Source organism: Plecotus auritus (genome assembly GCF_963455305.1).
Source record: "Plecotus auritus genome assembly, chromosome: 1".
Classification (NCBI taxonomy): domain Eukaryota; kingdom Metazoa; phylum Chordata; class Mammalia; order Chiroptera; family Vespertilionidae; genus Plecotus; species Plecotus auritus.
Window position 1 is genome coordinate 80,916,736 of NC_137770.1, and position 16,800 is coordinate 80,933,535.

Consider the following 16,800-nt stretch of genomic DNA (forward strand, 5'->3'; position numbering starts at 1 on the left):
ATTTTTTTTTTGTCTAAAGTTTTACATATGTCTCCTTTTTCCCCAGTTGACCCCCCGCCTCCAGCCATTCCCACCCTGGGCAAGCCACAGCTGCCCCAGTGTCTATGTCCATTGGTTATGCTAATATGCATGCATACAAGTTCTTTGGTTGCTCTCTAACTGCCCCCCTCCCCTGCCATTTGTCTCTGCATCTATTCTTACTCATCAAATTATGTTGATCATTATATTCTACATATGAGTGAGATCATGTGATACTTATCTTTCTCTGACTGGCTTATTTCGTTTAGCATAATGCTCTCCAGTACCATTCATGCTGTTGCAAATGGTAAAAGTTCCTTCTTTTTTATAGCAGCATAGTATTCCATTGTGTAGATGTACCACAGTTTTTTATTTATTTTTTTAAATTTCTTTATTGATTAAGGTGTTACATATGTGTCCTTATTCCCCCATTACCCCCCACACCCCCCCACTCATGCCCTCACCCCCCCTGTTGACTGTGTCCATTAGTTAGGCTTATATGCATGCATATAAGTCCTTTGGTTGATCTCTCCCCCTTACCCCCACCCTCCCCTACTTTCCCTCTGAGGTTTGATGGTCTGATCGATGCTTCTCTGTCTCTGGATCTGTTTTTTTCATCAGTTTATGTTGTTCATTATATTCCATAAATGAGTGAGATCATGTGATATTTATCTTTCTCTGACTGGCTTATTTCACTTAGCATAATGCTCTCCAGTTCCATCCATGCTGTTGCAAATGGTAAGAACTCCTTTTTTAACACAGCGTAGTATTCTATTGTGTAGATGTACCACAGTTTTTTAATCCATTCATCTGCTGATGGGCACTTAGGCTGTTTCAAAATCGTAGCTATGGTTATTGTGCCACTATGAACATAGGGGTGCATATATCCTTTCTGATTGGTGTTTCTAGTTTCTTGGGATATATTCCTAGAAGTGGGATCACTGGGTCAAATGAGAGTTCCATTTTTAGTTTTTTGAGGAAGCTCCATACTGTTCTCCACAGTGGCTGTACCAGTCTGCATTCCCACCAGCAGTGCACGAGGGTTCCTTTTTCTCCGCATCCTCTCCAGCACTTGTCGTTTGTTGATTTGTTGATGATAGCCATTCTGACAGGTGTGAGATGGTATCTCATTGTTGTTTTGATTTGCATCTCTTGGATGATTAGTAACTTTGAGCATGTTTTCATATGTCTCTGGGCCTAGTGTATGTCCTCTTTCGAAAAGTGTCTATTTAGGTCCTTTGCCCATTTTTTTATTGGATCGTTTATCTTCCTTTTGTTAAGTTGTATGAGTTCTCTGTAAATTTTGGAGATTAAACCCTTATCTGAAATATCATTGGCAAATATGTTCTCCCATGCAGTGGACTTTCTTATTGTTTTGTTGATGGTTTCTTTTACTATGCAGAAGGTTTTATTTTGATGTAGTCCCATTTGTTTATTTTCTCCTTAGTCTCCATTGCCCTAGGAGCTGTGTCTGTAAAGATATTGCTACAACATATGTCTGCTATTTTGCTGTCTATGGAGTCTTGTAGGATTTTTATGGTTTCCCGTTTTACATTCAAGTCCTTTATCCATTTTGAGTTTGTTTTTATGTATGGTGTAAGTTGGTGACATAGTTTCATTTTTTTGCATGTATCTGACCAAATTTCCCAGCACCATTTATTAAAGAGACTGTTTTGACTCCATTGTATGCTCTTGCCTCCTTTGTCATATATTAATTGAGCATAATGGCTTGGGTCGATTTCTGGGTTCTCTGTTCTGTTCCATTGGTCTATATGTCTGTTCTTGTGCCAGTACCAGGCAGTTTTGAGAGCCGTGGCTTGGTAATATAGCTTGATATCTGGTATTGTGATCCCTCCAACTTTGTTCTTCTTTCTCAGGATCGTTGTGGCTATTTGGGGTCTTCTTTTTTTATTCCAGATGAATTTTTGGAGTGTTTGTTCTAGAACTTTGAAATATGCCATTAATATTTTAATGGAGATTGCATTGAACCTCTAGATTGCTTTGGATAGTATGGACATTTTAATGATGTTGATTCTACCAATCCATGAATATGGTATGTTCTTCCATTTGTTTATGTCTTCCTCTATCTCTTTTTTTCAGTGTCCTGCAGGTTTCTGAGTACAGATCTTTTGCCTCCTTAGTTAAGTTTATTCCTAGGTATCTTAATTTTTTTTGGTGCAATGGTAAATGGGATTGCTTTTTTTTGTTTCTCTTCCTATGAGTTCATTATTGGTGTATAAAAAGGCCATAGATTTCTGGGTGTTAATTTTGTATCCTGCTACATTGCCAAATTCATTTATTAGGTCTAGTCATTTTTGTATGGAGTCTTTGGGGTTTTCTATGTATAGTATCAAGCACTATACAGTTTTAATGCAACCCCCTCAAAATTTCAGTGGCATTTTTAAAAGCAAATGATGAAAAAAAAAAAAAAAACAATCCTCAGATTTGTATGGGACCAGAAAATAGCCCAAACAGCCAAAACTATCCCAACAGAAAAGAATGGAGCCTGATGTATCACACTCCCTTACTTCAAACTATACCACATAGTGACAATAATTAAAACAGTATTGACACGCAGACCAACAGAACAGAATTGAGAGCCTAGAAAGATAACCATATGTATATGGGCAAATACTTTTCAACAAAGGAACCAAAAATATACAATGGAGAGAAAAAAGCCTCTTCAATAAATGGTGCTGGAAAAATTGGAATGTCACATGCAAAAGAATGAAACCAGACTACAATTTGTCCCCATTTACAAAAATTAATTCAAGATCTAAATACAAGATCTGAAACAATAAATTACATAGCAGAAAACATAGGTGCTATTAAACCTTGGTCTTAGAGAATATTTTTGTGAATTTGACTCCACAGGCAAGGGAAGTAAAGGCAAAAAATAAATAAATGGGACTATATCAAACTAAAATGCTTCTTCACAGCAAAAGAAACCAACAACAAAACAAAAAGGCAACTGACCAAATGGGAGAAGACATTTGCAAACAACAGCTCCAACAAGGGGTTAATATATAAAATATATAAAGAACTCATACATCTCAACACCAAACAATCCATTTAGAAAAATGTGCAGAAGGCCTGAATAGATACTTCTCTAAAGAAAACACACGAATGTCCAGCACATATATGAAAAAAATGCTTAAATTCACTAGCAATTTGAGATATGTATATTAAAAGTACAACATACCACCTCACACCTGTTAGAATGACTGTTATCAAGAAGACAAATAATAGGTGTTGGAGGGGTTGTGGAGAAAAAAGGAACTCTCATTCACGGCTGATGGGAATGTAGATTGGTATATACACTACAGAAAACAGTATGACTTTTCTTCAAAAAATTAAAAATAGAGTTACCATATAACCCAGCAACCCCTCTTTTGGCAATCTACCCAAAAAATTGAAAACATTAATTTGCAAAGATATATGCACCCCTATGTTTTTTGCAGCATTATTCATGGTGACCAAGACATGGAAACAACTGAAGTTTCCTTTAACAGATGACTGAATAAAGAAGATGTAGTACATATACACAATAGAATACTAGTCAGTCATGAGAAAAGATGAGATATTGCCATTTTCAACAACATGAATGGAACTTAATAATGTGCTGCTAGGGGAAGTAAATCAGATGGAGAAAGTTAAGAACCATATGACTTCACTCATATCCTATCTAATAAAAGAGTAATATGCAAATTAACAATCACTCCACTATACCCACAAGCCACGCCCACCAGCCAATCAGGAGCAAGTAGGCAAATTAACCCAACCAAGATGGTTGCAGCCACAGAGTGAGCAGGAGACCTGGGTTTCCCCAGGAATGGAGGAAGCCAAGCTTTCCACACACCTTGGCAGTCCCAGGCCTCCACTCAAGGCTACAAAGTTTCAATTATAGAAGATAAATAAATCCCAACAAAAATGGTGGCAGCTGCGGAGCTGGAGAGAGCAGGAGGCTTGAGTTGCCCCCAGCAATGGAGGAAGCCAAGCTTTCTGCATACCCTGGCCTGCCTTGGCCTCCTCCACTCAAGGCTACAAAGTTTCAATTATAGAAGATAAATAAATCCCAACAAAAATGGCTGCAGCCACAAAGCAAGCAGGAGGCTTGGCTCTGCTCAAGGCTACAAAGTTTCAATTATAGAAGATAAATAAATCCTAGATACCAGGGCCTCTGCTTGGGTCACCGGGGGGCATGGCTGGCCTGCAACCACCACAGGCCCCTCGCCCAGGCCACCCCATGCCCCAAGGAACCCCCACCCTGATCTGGGACACCCTTCAGGGCAAACCAGCTGGCCCCCATCCATGCACCAGGCCTCTATCCTATCTAATAATCCTATCTAATAAAAGACTAATATGCAAATTGACCATCACTCCAACACACAAGATGGCTGCCTTCATGTGGACACAAGATGGCTGCCACAAGATGGCCAGCAGGGGAGGGCAGTTGGGAGGGACCAGGCCTGCAAGGGAGGGCAGTTAGGGGTGACCAGGCCAGCAGAGGAGGGAAGTTGGGGGCGACTAGGCCTGCAGGGAAGGGCAGTTGAGGGGGACCCAGGCCTGCAGGGGAGAGCAGTTGGGGGGGGGGGGGACCAGGCCTGCAGGGGAGGGCAGTTGGGGAGGACCAGGCCTGCAGGGGAGGGCAGTTAGGGGTGACCAGGCCTGCAGGGGAGGGCAGTGAGGGGCAAACAGGCTGGCAGGGGAGCAGTTAGGCATCAACCAGGCTGGCAGGGGAGTGATTAGGGGGTGATCAGACTGGCAGGCAGAAACAGTAAGGGGCAATAAGGAAGGCAGGCAGGAGAGCAGTTGGGAGCCAGCAGTCCTGGATTGTGAGAGGGATGTCTGACTGCCCGTTTAGGCCCGATCCCAGTAGGATCCCAGTAGGATCGGGCCTAAACGGGCAGTCGGACATCCCTTTAGGGGTCCCAGATTGGAGAGGGTGCAGGCTGGGCTGAGGGACACACACCCCCATGCACAAATTTCATGCACCGGGCCTCTAGTGGAGGATATAAAACTGAAAGCAATAAATGAACAAACAAGAAAATCAAACAAAAACTCATAGACACAGACAACATCATGGTAGTTACCATGCCCCTTCCCTCTGTTCATTGATGTTTGACTGTAAGCTCTAATTTCTTCAAAGTTTATCTGTAGAATACTTTGAGTCATGGAATAAAGGATATTTGTGGTTTCTTCTATCAGGAGGCATTATAACCTTGGAACCAGAAACTGTGGACAAAATTATTAGCTAGCAATGAATCAGAGGACTCAATAATATATGTAGACAATGTGAGTCTACTTATAGTTCACAATTCTTTTTCCCTTTTCATCTTTTTGGGTGGTGAGTTTTTAAAAATCTATTTTACCCTGAGAATATGTTTTTTGAGACCTCAGCTTGCAGTGTAATATATCCTTGGGTGAGCTGAGCTTTGTCTCCTATGCATCTCTGTCTCTACCATCAATACTTGTGGCCTTGAAAACAGAGCACAAGTCCTCACAGTGAAAGCTGATTTCTATTCACCATATATTTCCCTGGATTCCCAATTTCATTTGATTTTTAGATTCTCAATAATCCATATCATCTCCTTTGGGGGGAGGCAGCTCATCAAAGTATTTCAAAAAATGTTTATCCAACATGTGAATTTGTTTTTTAGTGAGAGGTTTGGTAAAACTATCTAATGTGACAGTGGAGTGCAACTATATAGTTTCCACATTGTTGAGGCATGTGACCTTTCATACTGGTTAGTCATGCAAATCCTCACATTAGTTTCAGTCTTAGATATAGTTTACAATAATATTCAGTGCCTGCCTTTTTGCCCTAGTTTCTCAGTCTTCACATGATTGAAGTTTGTTCTGGTAGTTTCTTCAAAAGCGTTCTTGGAAACAACTTTCACAGGTTTTTGTTTAATGTTGAAAATTATTTGTAGATCTTTAATTTAAATGCCACTTTTGCTAGAAATAAATTCTAAGATTTACACTTACTGATCTGAAGAATTTTGTGCTTTTTGTACCACTTCACCTCCATTTACTTAAAGATAGATAATTATATTGCATAGCAATGCAAGATAGGCAAACTGGCCTGTGTCCAATGGAGCTGGTGGGCAAGACTTCACAAACTTTGTTAAAGGGTAACCCTAATCCCTGAGGAGAAAAAATTGCCAGTAACAGTTGTGGGGTTTTTTCATATACTTCATATATTTTTAATCTGTAATGAACATGTATTATTTTAGTAATTAAAAAAAATCACAGGAGAACTTTATTTTTATTCATCTAATAAAGGTGTGTTGTTGTTTTTTTACCAGATACAATATAAAGTCTGTTTTGTTAATATTGAGATTAGAAAAAAAGCTATGAGATGAGTGAAACTTGAGTTCTAAAAATCTCAGGCAGGTCAGTGAGTAATTGAAAGCATAACCATTATCTGGAACTAAAGATACTAACTTACTCAATCCAGATATTGCTGATATTGAAAATAGAAGCTCAACAGTAGTTTTGGAAGGAAGGAGAACTAGAAGAGACTGAAAGACAAAAAATAAAACATTAAAAGACATTTAGATGTACCAGGGAAGAAATAAGGAGGGGTTACATAAGGAAAAGGAGTCTACCCACATAACTGAGGATATGGGGTTTTTTAGAAGCATGAAAAGATTATATGTGGTATTAATACCTGTTTTCCCTACAATAGCCTGCCTTATATCCTTGTTCACTGTCTAAGGCAGGATTCAAAATCTTGGCACTATTAACATTTTTGGACCAGATAATTTCTGGGACATGATTAGCAGTATTTCTGGCTTCTATATACAAGATGCCAATTGTATTCCCCAGTTGTGACTGCCAAACATGTCACCAGACATGGCCAAATGTCCCCTGGAGGTTGAAATTGCCCTAGTTGAGAACTACTGACCTAAGTTTTTAGAGCAATTGTATCCTCCAGGAATCAAGCTAGGTCTCTGTTCACCAGAATACCAAAAGCTCCCACTTCTCTACCAATATTAATTCCAGATAGTTTTCCTAATTAAGCAACTCTTCATTACAGTACTATTTTTGATGGCTTTTCTTCTTATTCCTAGCTTTAATAATTTCCACAAATATGCTCTGTAGCAATATACTAATGTTTGAAGAACATATTGTCAGTAGTCTTTTTCTCAAGAACATTAATCTTAGCTAAATGAAAGATAAGTGACTACATGAATAGAAATCTGTCTTATTCAGATACAGAGAAATAACAATAAGGTAACATAAAATCTAGAAACAACTCATCATTTTTATTATATATGTATATTTTATGTTCTTTTTTCATATTTTGTTGTAAAATGTTAAAGAAGTCTACTGTTGTATACATTTCCAGGCAATGGGAAATCAACTCAAAATTCAGGAATTATAATTTTAATCAATGCCTTTGGGTGCTTTGAAAGAAAGTCACTGTAACATGGAAGATGAAAAAGTGTCATAATAGAGAAAAATTCCCAAAGCAAAGAACAAACTTTATGCACCATCATTCCATCCTGTGTACCTGAGGTGCACTGGGTCAGGCACAAATTACTTCTTCAATTAATAAATCAAATATAAGTAAAGACTATCCTAGAACTGTTTTCAGCTTTCACTTACATATCTTTATTCCTGATGCTGACAGGAACCTACTTTCCTCAAAGTCTAGTCATGTTATGTTATCAAATAAAATATAAGACTAAAGCTCAAAGCACACCAAGTGTTCTCACCCTTTGATGAAGAGACCTCTCATTCTGAAACTGAAAGTTAACTTAAGTAAATAAATGTGTATGAACTAAAATATTCTAATCTGTCTTTTACATTCTGAAACATAGTCAATAGGTGGAATCTGAGTGCCAGGGAATAGCACACTGATCATTAATAAATAATTCACTGGGGGATTATGAAAACCAATATATCTAGGTTTCTTCCATGTGTACTAAAAATGGTTTCATGAACGATAACTGAATTATAGTGCTAATTAAAACAGCACCTTACTTATTTAATTTCAACATAAAAGGCAGAATTAGAAAATACAGAAAACACACAAAAATGGCAAAGGTGATATCAGTCTTTTTAAATCACATAGCTAGATGTCTATCATTCCCAGTCAACGTAGAATCCCTTTCCTCAAAGTCTGCTTTCATTCTGGAGGATGTAAGTAGAGACTGGCTATAAAAACCACTAATTGGCTAGAGACTTACTCTGGAAAGAGAGAGGTCTCTGGTACTATGCTCTGTTCTGAATTCATAAAAGTTGTTTCTAGCAAATTTTATGTTCTGACACCAGTACTATGTGGCTTCCACCTGAAATATCAGTTGAAATAACTTATAGAAATGAGTCTTAAATTTTGATCATTAATTCTGCCAAGGGGAAGAGATAAAGGAGAAAATCATCCGTGTTTATAGTCCCAGGAAGATGATTCACCATGCCACTAGGCTAAGATTAAGACATGACAGCAATAGGTAATTTGGCCACTTAAAGCTACTTATTTCTTCATATTCATAGTGGGCATGCCTCCCAGGTCTTGGGCATTTTATTATTTGTCAACACACATTCTCCTCGCAGTCAAAGCCCCTCCAGTATAGTCATTCAGTAAACTATTAGTAAAAAAATGTGTAGTCGAGGATGATTACATTGTAAATTCTAACAGTGATCTGGCAGAAATTTCAGGGATGGTGTGAGTAAATTTATTTCCATGTTAACTTCCTTGTATGTTTTTTTTCCCTTTACCAAATAGAGAAAAACTAGTGCTATTTTAAGAACTCAGACGAAAGGAGTTAGCAAAAGCAGCATTCTTACCACTGCAAATGCTTCCTACTTTAGGACAGTGACCTCAGAAGGACTATAGAATATGACATTTATCTTTCACTTCTCTTTACATAGAATATATCTGTTACCAACTTCCTCATGGCTGTCTTTACTTCCTTGTTTCGTAATGTGTAAATGATGGGGTTAAGTAAAGGGAATATCACAGTATGGAATACAGACACCACTTTATCTAGGGAAAAAGAGTCAAATGGGCGAGCATAAATGTATATGGATGGCCCAAACATTAGCACCACAATGGTGATGTGGGAATAGCAGGTGGATATGGCCCGGCTGGTACTCTCACCTGAGCCTGAATGTTTCTTGAGCATGGCCAAGAGGAAAGCATAGGATATCAGTAGAGCAATGAAACACACTACAGAGATCAGACCACTGCTAAAGATCATCACTAACTCCTCTGGGAAGGTGTTGGCACAGGCAATCCGGACAACCTGTGTGATGTCACAGAAGTAGCTGTCTAACTCATTGGGCCCACAGAAGGGAAGTCGAACAATGAGAATCACCTGTATTATAGAATGAACAAAGCCTCCCATCCAGGAGAGAGCAACCAGAATACAGCAGAGACGTCGATTCATGATGGTAGCATAGTGGAGTGGACGGCAGATAGCAGCGTAGCGGTCAAAGGCCATTACTGTGAGCAGGAACATCTCTGAGGCCCCAACAAAGTGCAAGAAGAAGAGCTGCGCAATGCAACCGCCAAAGGAAATTATCTTCCTTTCCACAAAGAAATCTACGAGCATTTTAGGGGCTGTAACGGAGGAATACCAAATGTCAAGGAAGGCCAGATTAGCCAACAGGAAATACATGGGTGAGGTCAGATGGGGGTCAAGCCTGATGGTGCAAATAATAAGAATATTTCCTGGAAGAATGAACAAATAGAAGAATAGAAATATAGCAAAGAGAACTAGTTGTACCTCCCGAGTCTGTGATAGACCAGTGAGAACAAATTCTGTCACCCTGGTATAATTTGCAGGTTCCATTTCTTCACTTTTTTTCATAATATGTCTATGAAAAATAAAGAAATTGTAATTATTCCAAATAGCATTAAACTAGAATTATATTACTGCTTTCAAAATCATTTGCTGTTTTCTGTCATTGAGAGATTACACTAGGACACATTTGTTTTATGTCTGATAAGCCAAGATATGCTACTTCTTCAATGAAGGACTAACCAACACATATATTTTCCACATGAACATGACCATGGCCTGAAATGCTATAAAATCCATAACAATTTTACCCTGGCCTGCATTTGTGATTTAATGCATGTCAGAACAAAACTTCACATATGACATTGAAAGCTCTACACCAAAATGTATATCTTCTGTGTCACTTCTAAAGTTATTCATTTGTTCACTCACCAAATATTTAGGGACTATCAATTATGTGCTAACTGCTGAGAATACAACAATGAACAAAGATGACAGTTTCTGCCTCATTGAAGTTACATTTTAAAAATACAGGCAGAAAATAAATTATTAAACAAACAATAAGTAAATGAATGAAATGTAAGTAAGTAAAATAAATAATTACCACTATTGATAAGAGACAAGAAGGAAATGAAAAGGGAATTATGATAGAGGATAAATGATGGTGGCATGTTGTAGTGATGCATGGTATTGGCATTTTTATACAAGCTTCTCTGAATTGGTGAGATTTTATCTAACTTTAAGGTAGGAGAGAAGCTTCCAAATCTTGGCTATTATAAATAACACTCAAATGAACATAGGGATGCACATATTATTTCAAATTAATGTTTCACATTTCTTTGGATATATTTCCAGGAGTGGAATAGCTGGGTCATGAGGCTATTCTATTATTTATTTATTTTTTATTTACTTTTTTCTAGAACACTTATTTTTAAAATTAAATTTATTGGGGTAGCATTGGTTAATAAAATTATATAGGTTTCAAGTATATAATTTTATATCACATCATCTGTATAATGTATTGTGTGTTTACCACCCCAAGTCAAGTCTCCTTCCATCACCATTTATCCCCCCTTTACTCTCATCTGCCTACACCCAACCTCCTTCCCTAAGGAAACTCCATACTGTTTTCCACAGTAGCTACTGGCATAAATACAGACATAAAGATCAAAGGAACAGAATAGAGAGGCCAGAAAAAAAAAACCACCCCTTTATGGTCAATAATATTTGACAACGGAGGCAAGAACATACAATGGGATAAAGACAGTCTATTCAATAAATGATGTTGAGAAAATGGGACAGATACATGCAAAACAAATGAAACTAGACCACCTCCTTATAGAATACACAAGAATAAACTCAAAATGGATTAAAGACTTAAATGTAAGACTTGAAAACATAAGACTACTAGAAGAAAACAAAGGCAGTAAAATCTTGGACATTCTTCATAGCAATATTTTTCTGATACATCTCCTTGGGCATGGGAAACAAAAGAGAAAAATATACAAATGGGACTAAATCAAACTAAAAAGATTTTATACAGTAAAGGAAACCACCAACAAAATGAAAAGACAACACACTAAATGGCAGAACATATTTACCAATAATACAACTACTAAGAGGTTAATACCCAAAAAAACATAAAAAAAACTTATGCAATTAAACACACACACACACACAAAAACCAAACAAACAGAAAAACAAAAAACAATCCAATTAAAAAGTGGGCAAATTATCTAAATAGACGTTTCTCCAAAAGGACTTACAAATGGTCAATAGACATACTGAGGCAGGAGGTAGAAACATTGCTAGGCAAATAGAATGGGGAAACTGAGACAAAATAGTTTAGAAAGTCCAAACAATTTAACCAATTTATAGCCAGCTACTGAATTGTAAGACCTTATCTTCCTCAACCAAGAACACTTGAGAACAAATAGCATATACCTCTCCTCCCTGACCAGAGAATAAACCACACTGATGAGGGAGATAGAGAACAGAGACCAAATTAATTTCATTTATGCCAGCCAAACCAAGGATGGATGAAGTCAGCAGAACAAATAACAAAATCCCAACTAGAGCCAGACAGACCCAAGATAAAAGTAAAACACTGAAGCTGACCAGAGAATAATCCCAAGCTTCCCTATACCCTATACGCTCCTTTTGATGCATCAGCATATTAAAAATGAACCTGGAGCCCTAACCGGTTTGGCTCAGTGGCTAGAGCGTCGTCCTGGGGATTGAGCGGTGCCAGGTTCGATTCCGGTCAAGGGCATGTACCTTGGTTGCGGGCACATCCCCAGTGGGGGGTGTGCAGGAGGCAGCTGATCGATGTCTCTCTCTCATCGATGTTTCTAACTCTCTATCCTCTCCCTTCCTCTCTGTGAAAAATCAATAAAATATATTTAAAAAAATAAAAATAAAAATAAAATAAAAATGAACCTGGAAAGCTGTTGGATATTCTGATGAAACCTAATATTCTTGCCTGCAGAAGAAAGATAAAAACTCCCAAAACAAAGGATACTAGCATGGGTTTGCTCTGGAGCATACCCATGCCTTTTCTCTGGCATGAAAGTTTACTTTCTTTCTTTATCTAAACTCTAAGGGTCCCCAAGAAACTTGCAACCACAGAAGCAGCAAGCAGCAACAGCTCACCCTGGGCTTACCTCCTGAACCTGTCTCCAAGGCCCCCCATTTTCTCTGACTTTCCAGTGAACTAAAAGCAGCCCCGTTTTAGCTCACTTCTGTCACTGTGACTTTTACTTCCCAGTGAGCCAACAGCAGCCCCACCTTGGCTCACTTCTTTCCTATAACATTTCTAAAGAGCCAAAGCAAGGTACCGCCTAGTCTCTCTCCTGTTACTTCTTCTATCCAAGTCGTTCCTTTGTTTTACTATCCCTAGTTTAATACACTTAACTCTCAAAATCACCTGGACTTGTATTGTGAAATCTCTCCTGCACAAAATCAAGAATCCACACACTACAGGCTGGCCTGAGGCAGACCCGCTCCTGGCCTGGCCCTCATCCAGTAAAAATATGAAATGATACTCAATATCACTAATCATCAGAGAAATGCAAATTGAAAACACAAGGAGATACCACCTCACACCTGTCAGAATGCCTATCATCAATAAATCAACAAACAAGAAGTGCTGGCAAGGATGTGGAGAAAAGGGAAATCTTGTGAACTTTAGGTGGGAATGCAGACTGGTGTAACAAAAGTTAGAAGCAGCCCCAAGTGCCCATTAGTAGATGAGAGGATAAAAAAGTTGTGGTACATTTACACAATGGAATACTACTTGGCTGTAAAGAAAAAAAAAAGAGAGAGAGAGAAGGCAATCTTACCTTTTGAGACAGCATGGATGGACCTGGAGAGTCAAATAAGCCAGTCAGAGAAAGACAAATACCATATGATTTCATTTATATGTGGAATTGAATGAATGAAATAAACTAAAAACAAATTCATAGATACAGAAAACAGACTGACAGCTGTCAGAAGGGAAGGGAGTTGGGATGCTGGGTGAAATTTATAAAGAAATTAAGAGAAAAAGAAAAGAAGACACAGACAACAGTATAGTGAGTACCAGAGGGAAAGGAGGTGGGGGAAGATAGAAAAGGGTAAAGGGCAGATAAATGGTGATGGAAGGAGACTTGACTTTGGGTGGTGAACACACAATACAATATACAGATGATGTATTATAGAATTGTATATTTGAAACATATGTAATTTATTAAACAATGCTACCCCAATAATTTTAATAAAAATATATCTATACTAATAAAGCCTAGGTGGCCCTCATGCCCTCTCGCGATGCCCTCATGTCATTACAAGATGACCACCCCCACATTATCACAAGATGGCCACCACAAGATGGCCAGCAGGGGATAACAGTTGCGGGTGATTGGGCCGGCAGGGGAGGGCAGTTGGTGGCTATCTGCCAGCAGGGGAGGGCAGTTGGGGGCCATTGGGCCGGCAGGGGAGGGCAGTTTGGGGCAATGGGGCCAGTAGGGGAGGGCAGTTGGGGGCGATGGGCCAATAGGAGAGCATTAGGCATCAATCAGGTCATCAGGGGAGCAGTTAGGAGGTGATCAGGCTGGCTGGCAGAAGCAGTTAGGGGCAATCAGGCAAGCAGGCAGGCGAGTGGTTAGGAGCCAGCAGTCCCGAATTGTGAGAGGGATGTCCCAGACTGGAGAGGGTGCAGGCTTGGCTAAAGGACACTCCCCCCCCCAGTGCACAAATTTTGTGCACCGGGACTCCAGTATTAAAAATAATAAAGTAGGAGAGAAGCATTTTGGAAATAGAGAAGAACAAATGCAAAGGCCTCGTGGCAGGGAAGAGTTTCTAGGAACTGGAGAAGACCTGTGACTGATCAAAACACAAGAACAAAATAAAGAGATAGTCAAAGGCCCAGAAATGTAGTCTACAGTAAGAAAACTGGATTTTAACAGCTTCCAATATATTTTAGGGAAAAAATCTAAAGAATAGCTTAACAAAATTTGCAATTTAGAAATGTCACTCTGGTTGCTACACAAATAAATTAAAGTGGGATTATGGTGGGGGGGGGAGATGATATGGCTTAAATTAAAGATATAGCAACAGCTATTTAGAGAAGTGAATTGTTTGTATAGAAAATATTTAGGAGATGCAATTGGCAGGATTAAATGTTGGTTGCATGTTGTTATTGTCATACTACCAAAGTCAGCTGGAATTTGAGCACCATAAATGCAAACTTTTAAGAAATTTATCTTTCTTTATATACTGTGTCTAAAATGAGGTTCACCCAGCACATTCCAGATTCTTAATAAAATTTGACTGAATCTTCCATAAATATTTAAGAATGCCCTGTCACACTCTAAGAAAAGCTTGGGATTATGCCAATAAAATCCAGAGCAAGGAATTATGTTTTAAGGGATTTCTTGGGGAGATAAGCCATCCATGGAGACTGAGTTAGGGAATTTCTTTCCAAGGCTGCTATTGAGAGAGGGGTAGCTATTCCAAACCAGGGCTTATTCTTTTTTTAAAGCTTAAGTTTTGTTTATAAGATTATATAGGTTTCAAGTGTACCTTTCTATGATACATGATTTATATATTGCTTTGTGTGCCCACCACCCAAAGTCAAATAATCTTTCTTCACCATATATTTAACCCCTTTACTCTTTACTATCAACCCTCCCATCCACTTCCCTCTAGTAACTCTCTGTATATATGAGTGCTTACTCTTAAAGCATCTGTATCAGTTAGTCAAGAGGGTTTTAGTTCATCCTACATTCACCATCTACACTTCTTAAGTTTCTGGATGCAAGCCTACTTCTCTCTCTCTCTCTCTCTCTCTCTCTCTCTCTCTCTCTCTCTCCACTGTTTTTTTTTTTAATTAAAAATTGTATATATTTCAGGTGTATAGCACACTGATTCGATAAACATATACATTAAGCAATGAGTACTACCTAATGAATACAAGCTAATTAACATCTTTTCACATAGTTCCCACTTTTTTTCTGTGATGAAAACATCTGAAATGCATTCTCATAGCAAATGTTCAGTGTTTAATATGGTATTGTTAACTTAGTCATAATTCTGTACATTAGATCTCATCATACATAACTGCCATTTGTACCTTGTGACCAACATACCCTTATTTCCCTTACCTCTCCCCCATCCAGTAAACACCATTCTACTCTTAAATGTATAAAAATATGAGGTAGATGATAAATAGATAAATGATAGATAGATAGATAGATAGATAGATAGATAGATAGATAGATAGATAGAAGATACTGCCTTTTGAAACAACCTGGTTGAATCTGGTGTTATGCTAAGTGAAATAAGCCAGACACTGAATGATTTCACTTACATGTGGAATCTTAAAAAGCCTGCTCCTCCTTTCACAACATCTAGTGAATTCCCATTCTGTACTTAATCTGCAGGGATGTAGTATCTAGAGGATGACTATGGAGATACCTAGGATTGCAGAGGCCATTCCCATAGGTGAATGAACTATGAACTCTCCTCAAGGGAACAAAAGCTTTGGTGGAAAAACAAGAATCTGTGTAGAAATTCTTCCTTACTAACAAGGCGATGTTCATCCATGCATCTAGTCAAGCTCTTGGTAATCACATGGAGAATAGTCACTTTGCTAATTCGAGACATTTAGGGAGGCTATCACATAGATCCTGAACTAGTAAAAGATTAAATGACTCAAGAGATACTGGGTTACATTCATGCAAGAAGATTATTTTTAAAAAAAATAGCTATCATTTGTAATCATTGTCCACTCTTTTTTCTTAGATGATGTGACTGGAGAAGCCCATATCTCCCTGAGAAAAAGGCCCTAATCCTAACCCCTCTTGAAAATCCCAAAATACCTCATAACTGAAAGAAATGCTTTTAGACATTACCTCAATAACTTCAGGTAGGAGGATTAAGCTAAAACTGGAAAAGCAGGAAAATGGAAGAAAAGAAAAAGTTTGTATTGATGAAGAGAAAGAATGCTATAAAAGAAAAAAGAAAGTTGTTAGTCCTGTATTTCTTCTGAAGGTGAAAACAGCCCATCTTTATGGATTACATTGCCATTTTGTTATTTAAATAAAAAAGTAAAAAAATAGTTTTATAAAATAAGAAAGGAAACTGTTTATAAATATATTCAAGTGATGATTTATTGAAAACCCTTTCCCAGAGAAAATGCTTAGTCTTTCAAACCTACTGATCATGGGAATATGGTGAAGGCAGTAGAGCTTTAGCTCACCTGAACTATGGCAAGGAGCAAAGGAAACACAGAAATTTGGAGTGAGTCCAGGCAAGGGAGGGAGTGTGAAGGAAGGTACTAAATTTTTAGAAAATAAAGATATGTGAAGTTTTATTTTTTTATAGAATATTCTACTTCCATAAGATCCATGTTAGGGAAAATCAAAAATATTATATATATATATATATATATATATATATATATATATATATATATATGCCTAAGTGGCCATCTGACCAGGTTGTGCACTGGTGGGGTCCCTCAGCCCGGCCTGTGGCCATCGGGCTGAAA

General features: G+C 38.2%; 1 protein-coding gene across 1 annotated transcript; it reads right to left on the minus strand.

Moving 5' to 3' along the window:
* Positions 1 to 8,880: 8,880 nt before the first annotated feature.
* On the minus strand, positions 8,881 to 9,821 carry LOC308254550 (olfactory receptor 4M1-like; the record flags this gene model as incomplete). The annotated part of the gene is given in 2 exon segments (XM_080680731.1): positions 8,881 to 8,906; positions 8,909 to 9,821. Coding segments are annotated over 2 exon segments (939 nt in total).
* Between the last annotated feature and the right edge of the window lie 6,979 nt (positions 9,822 to 16,800).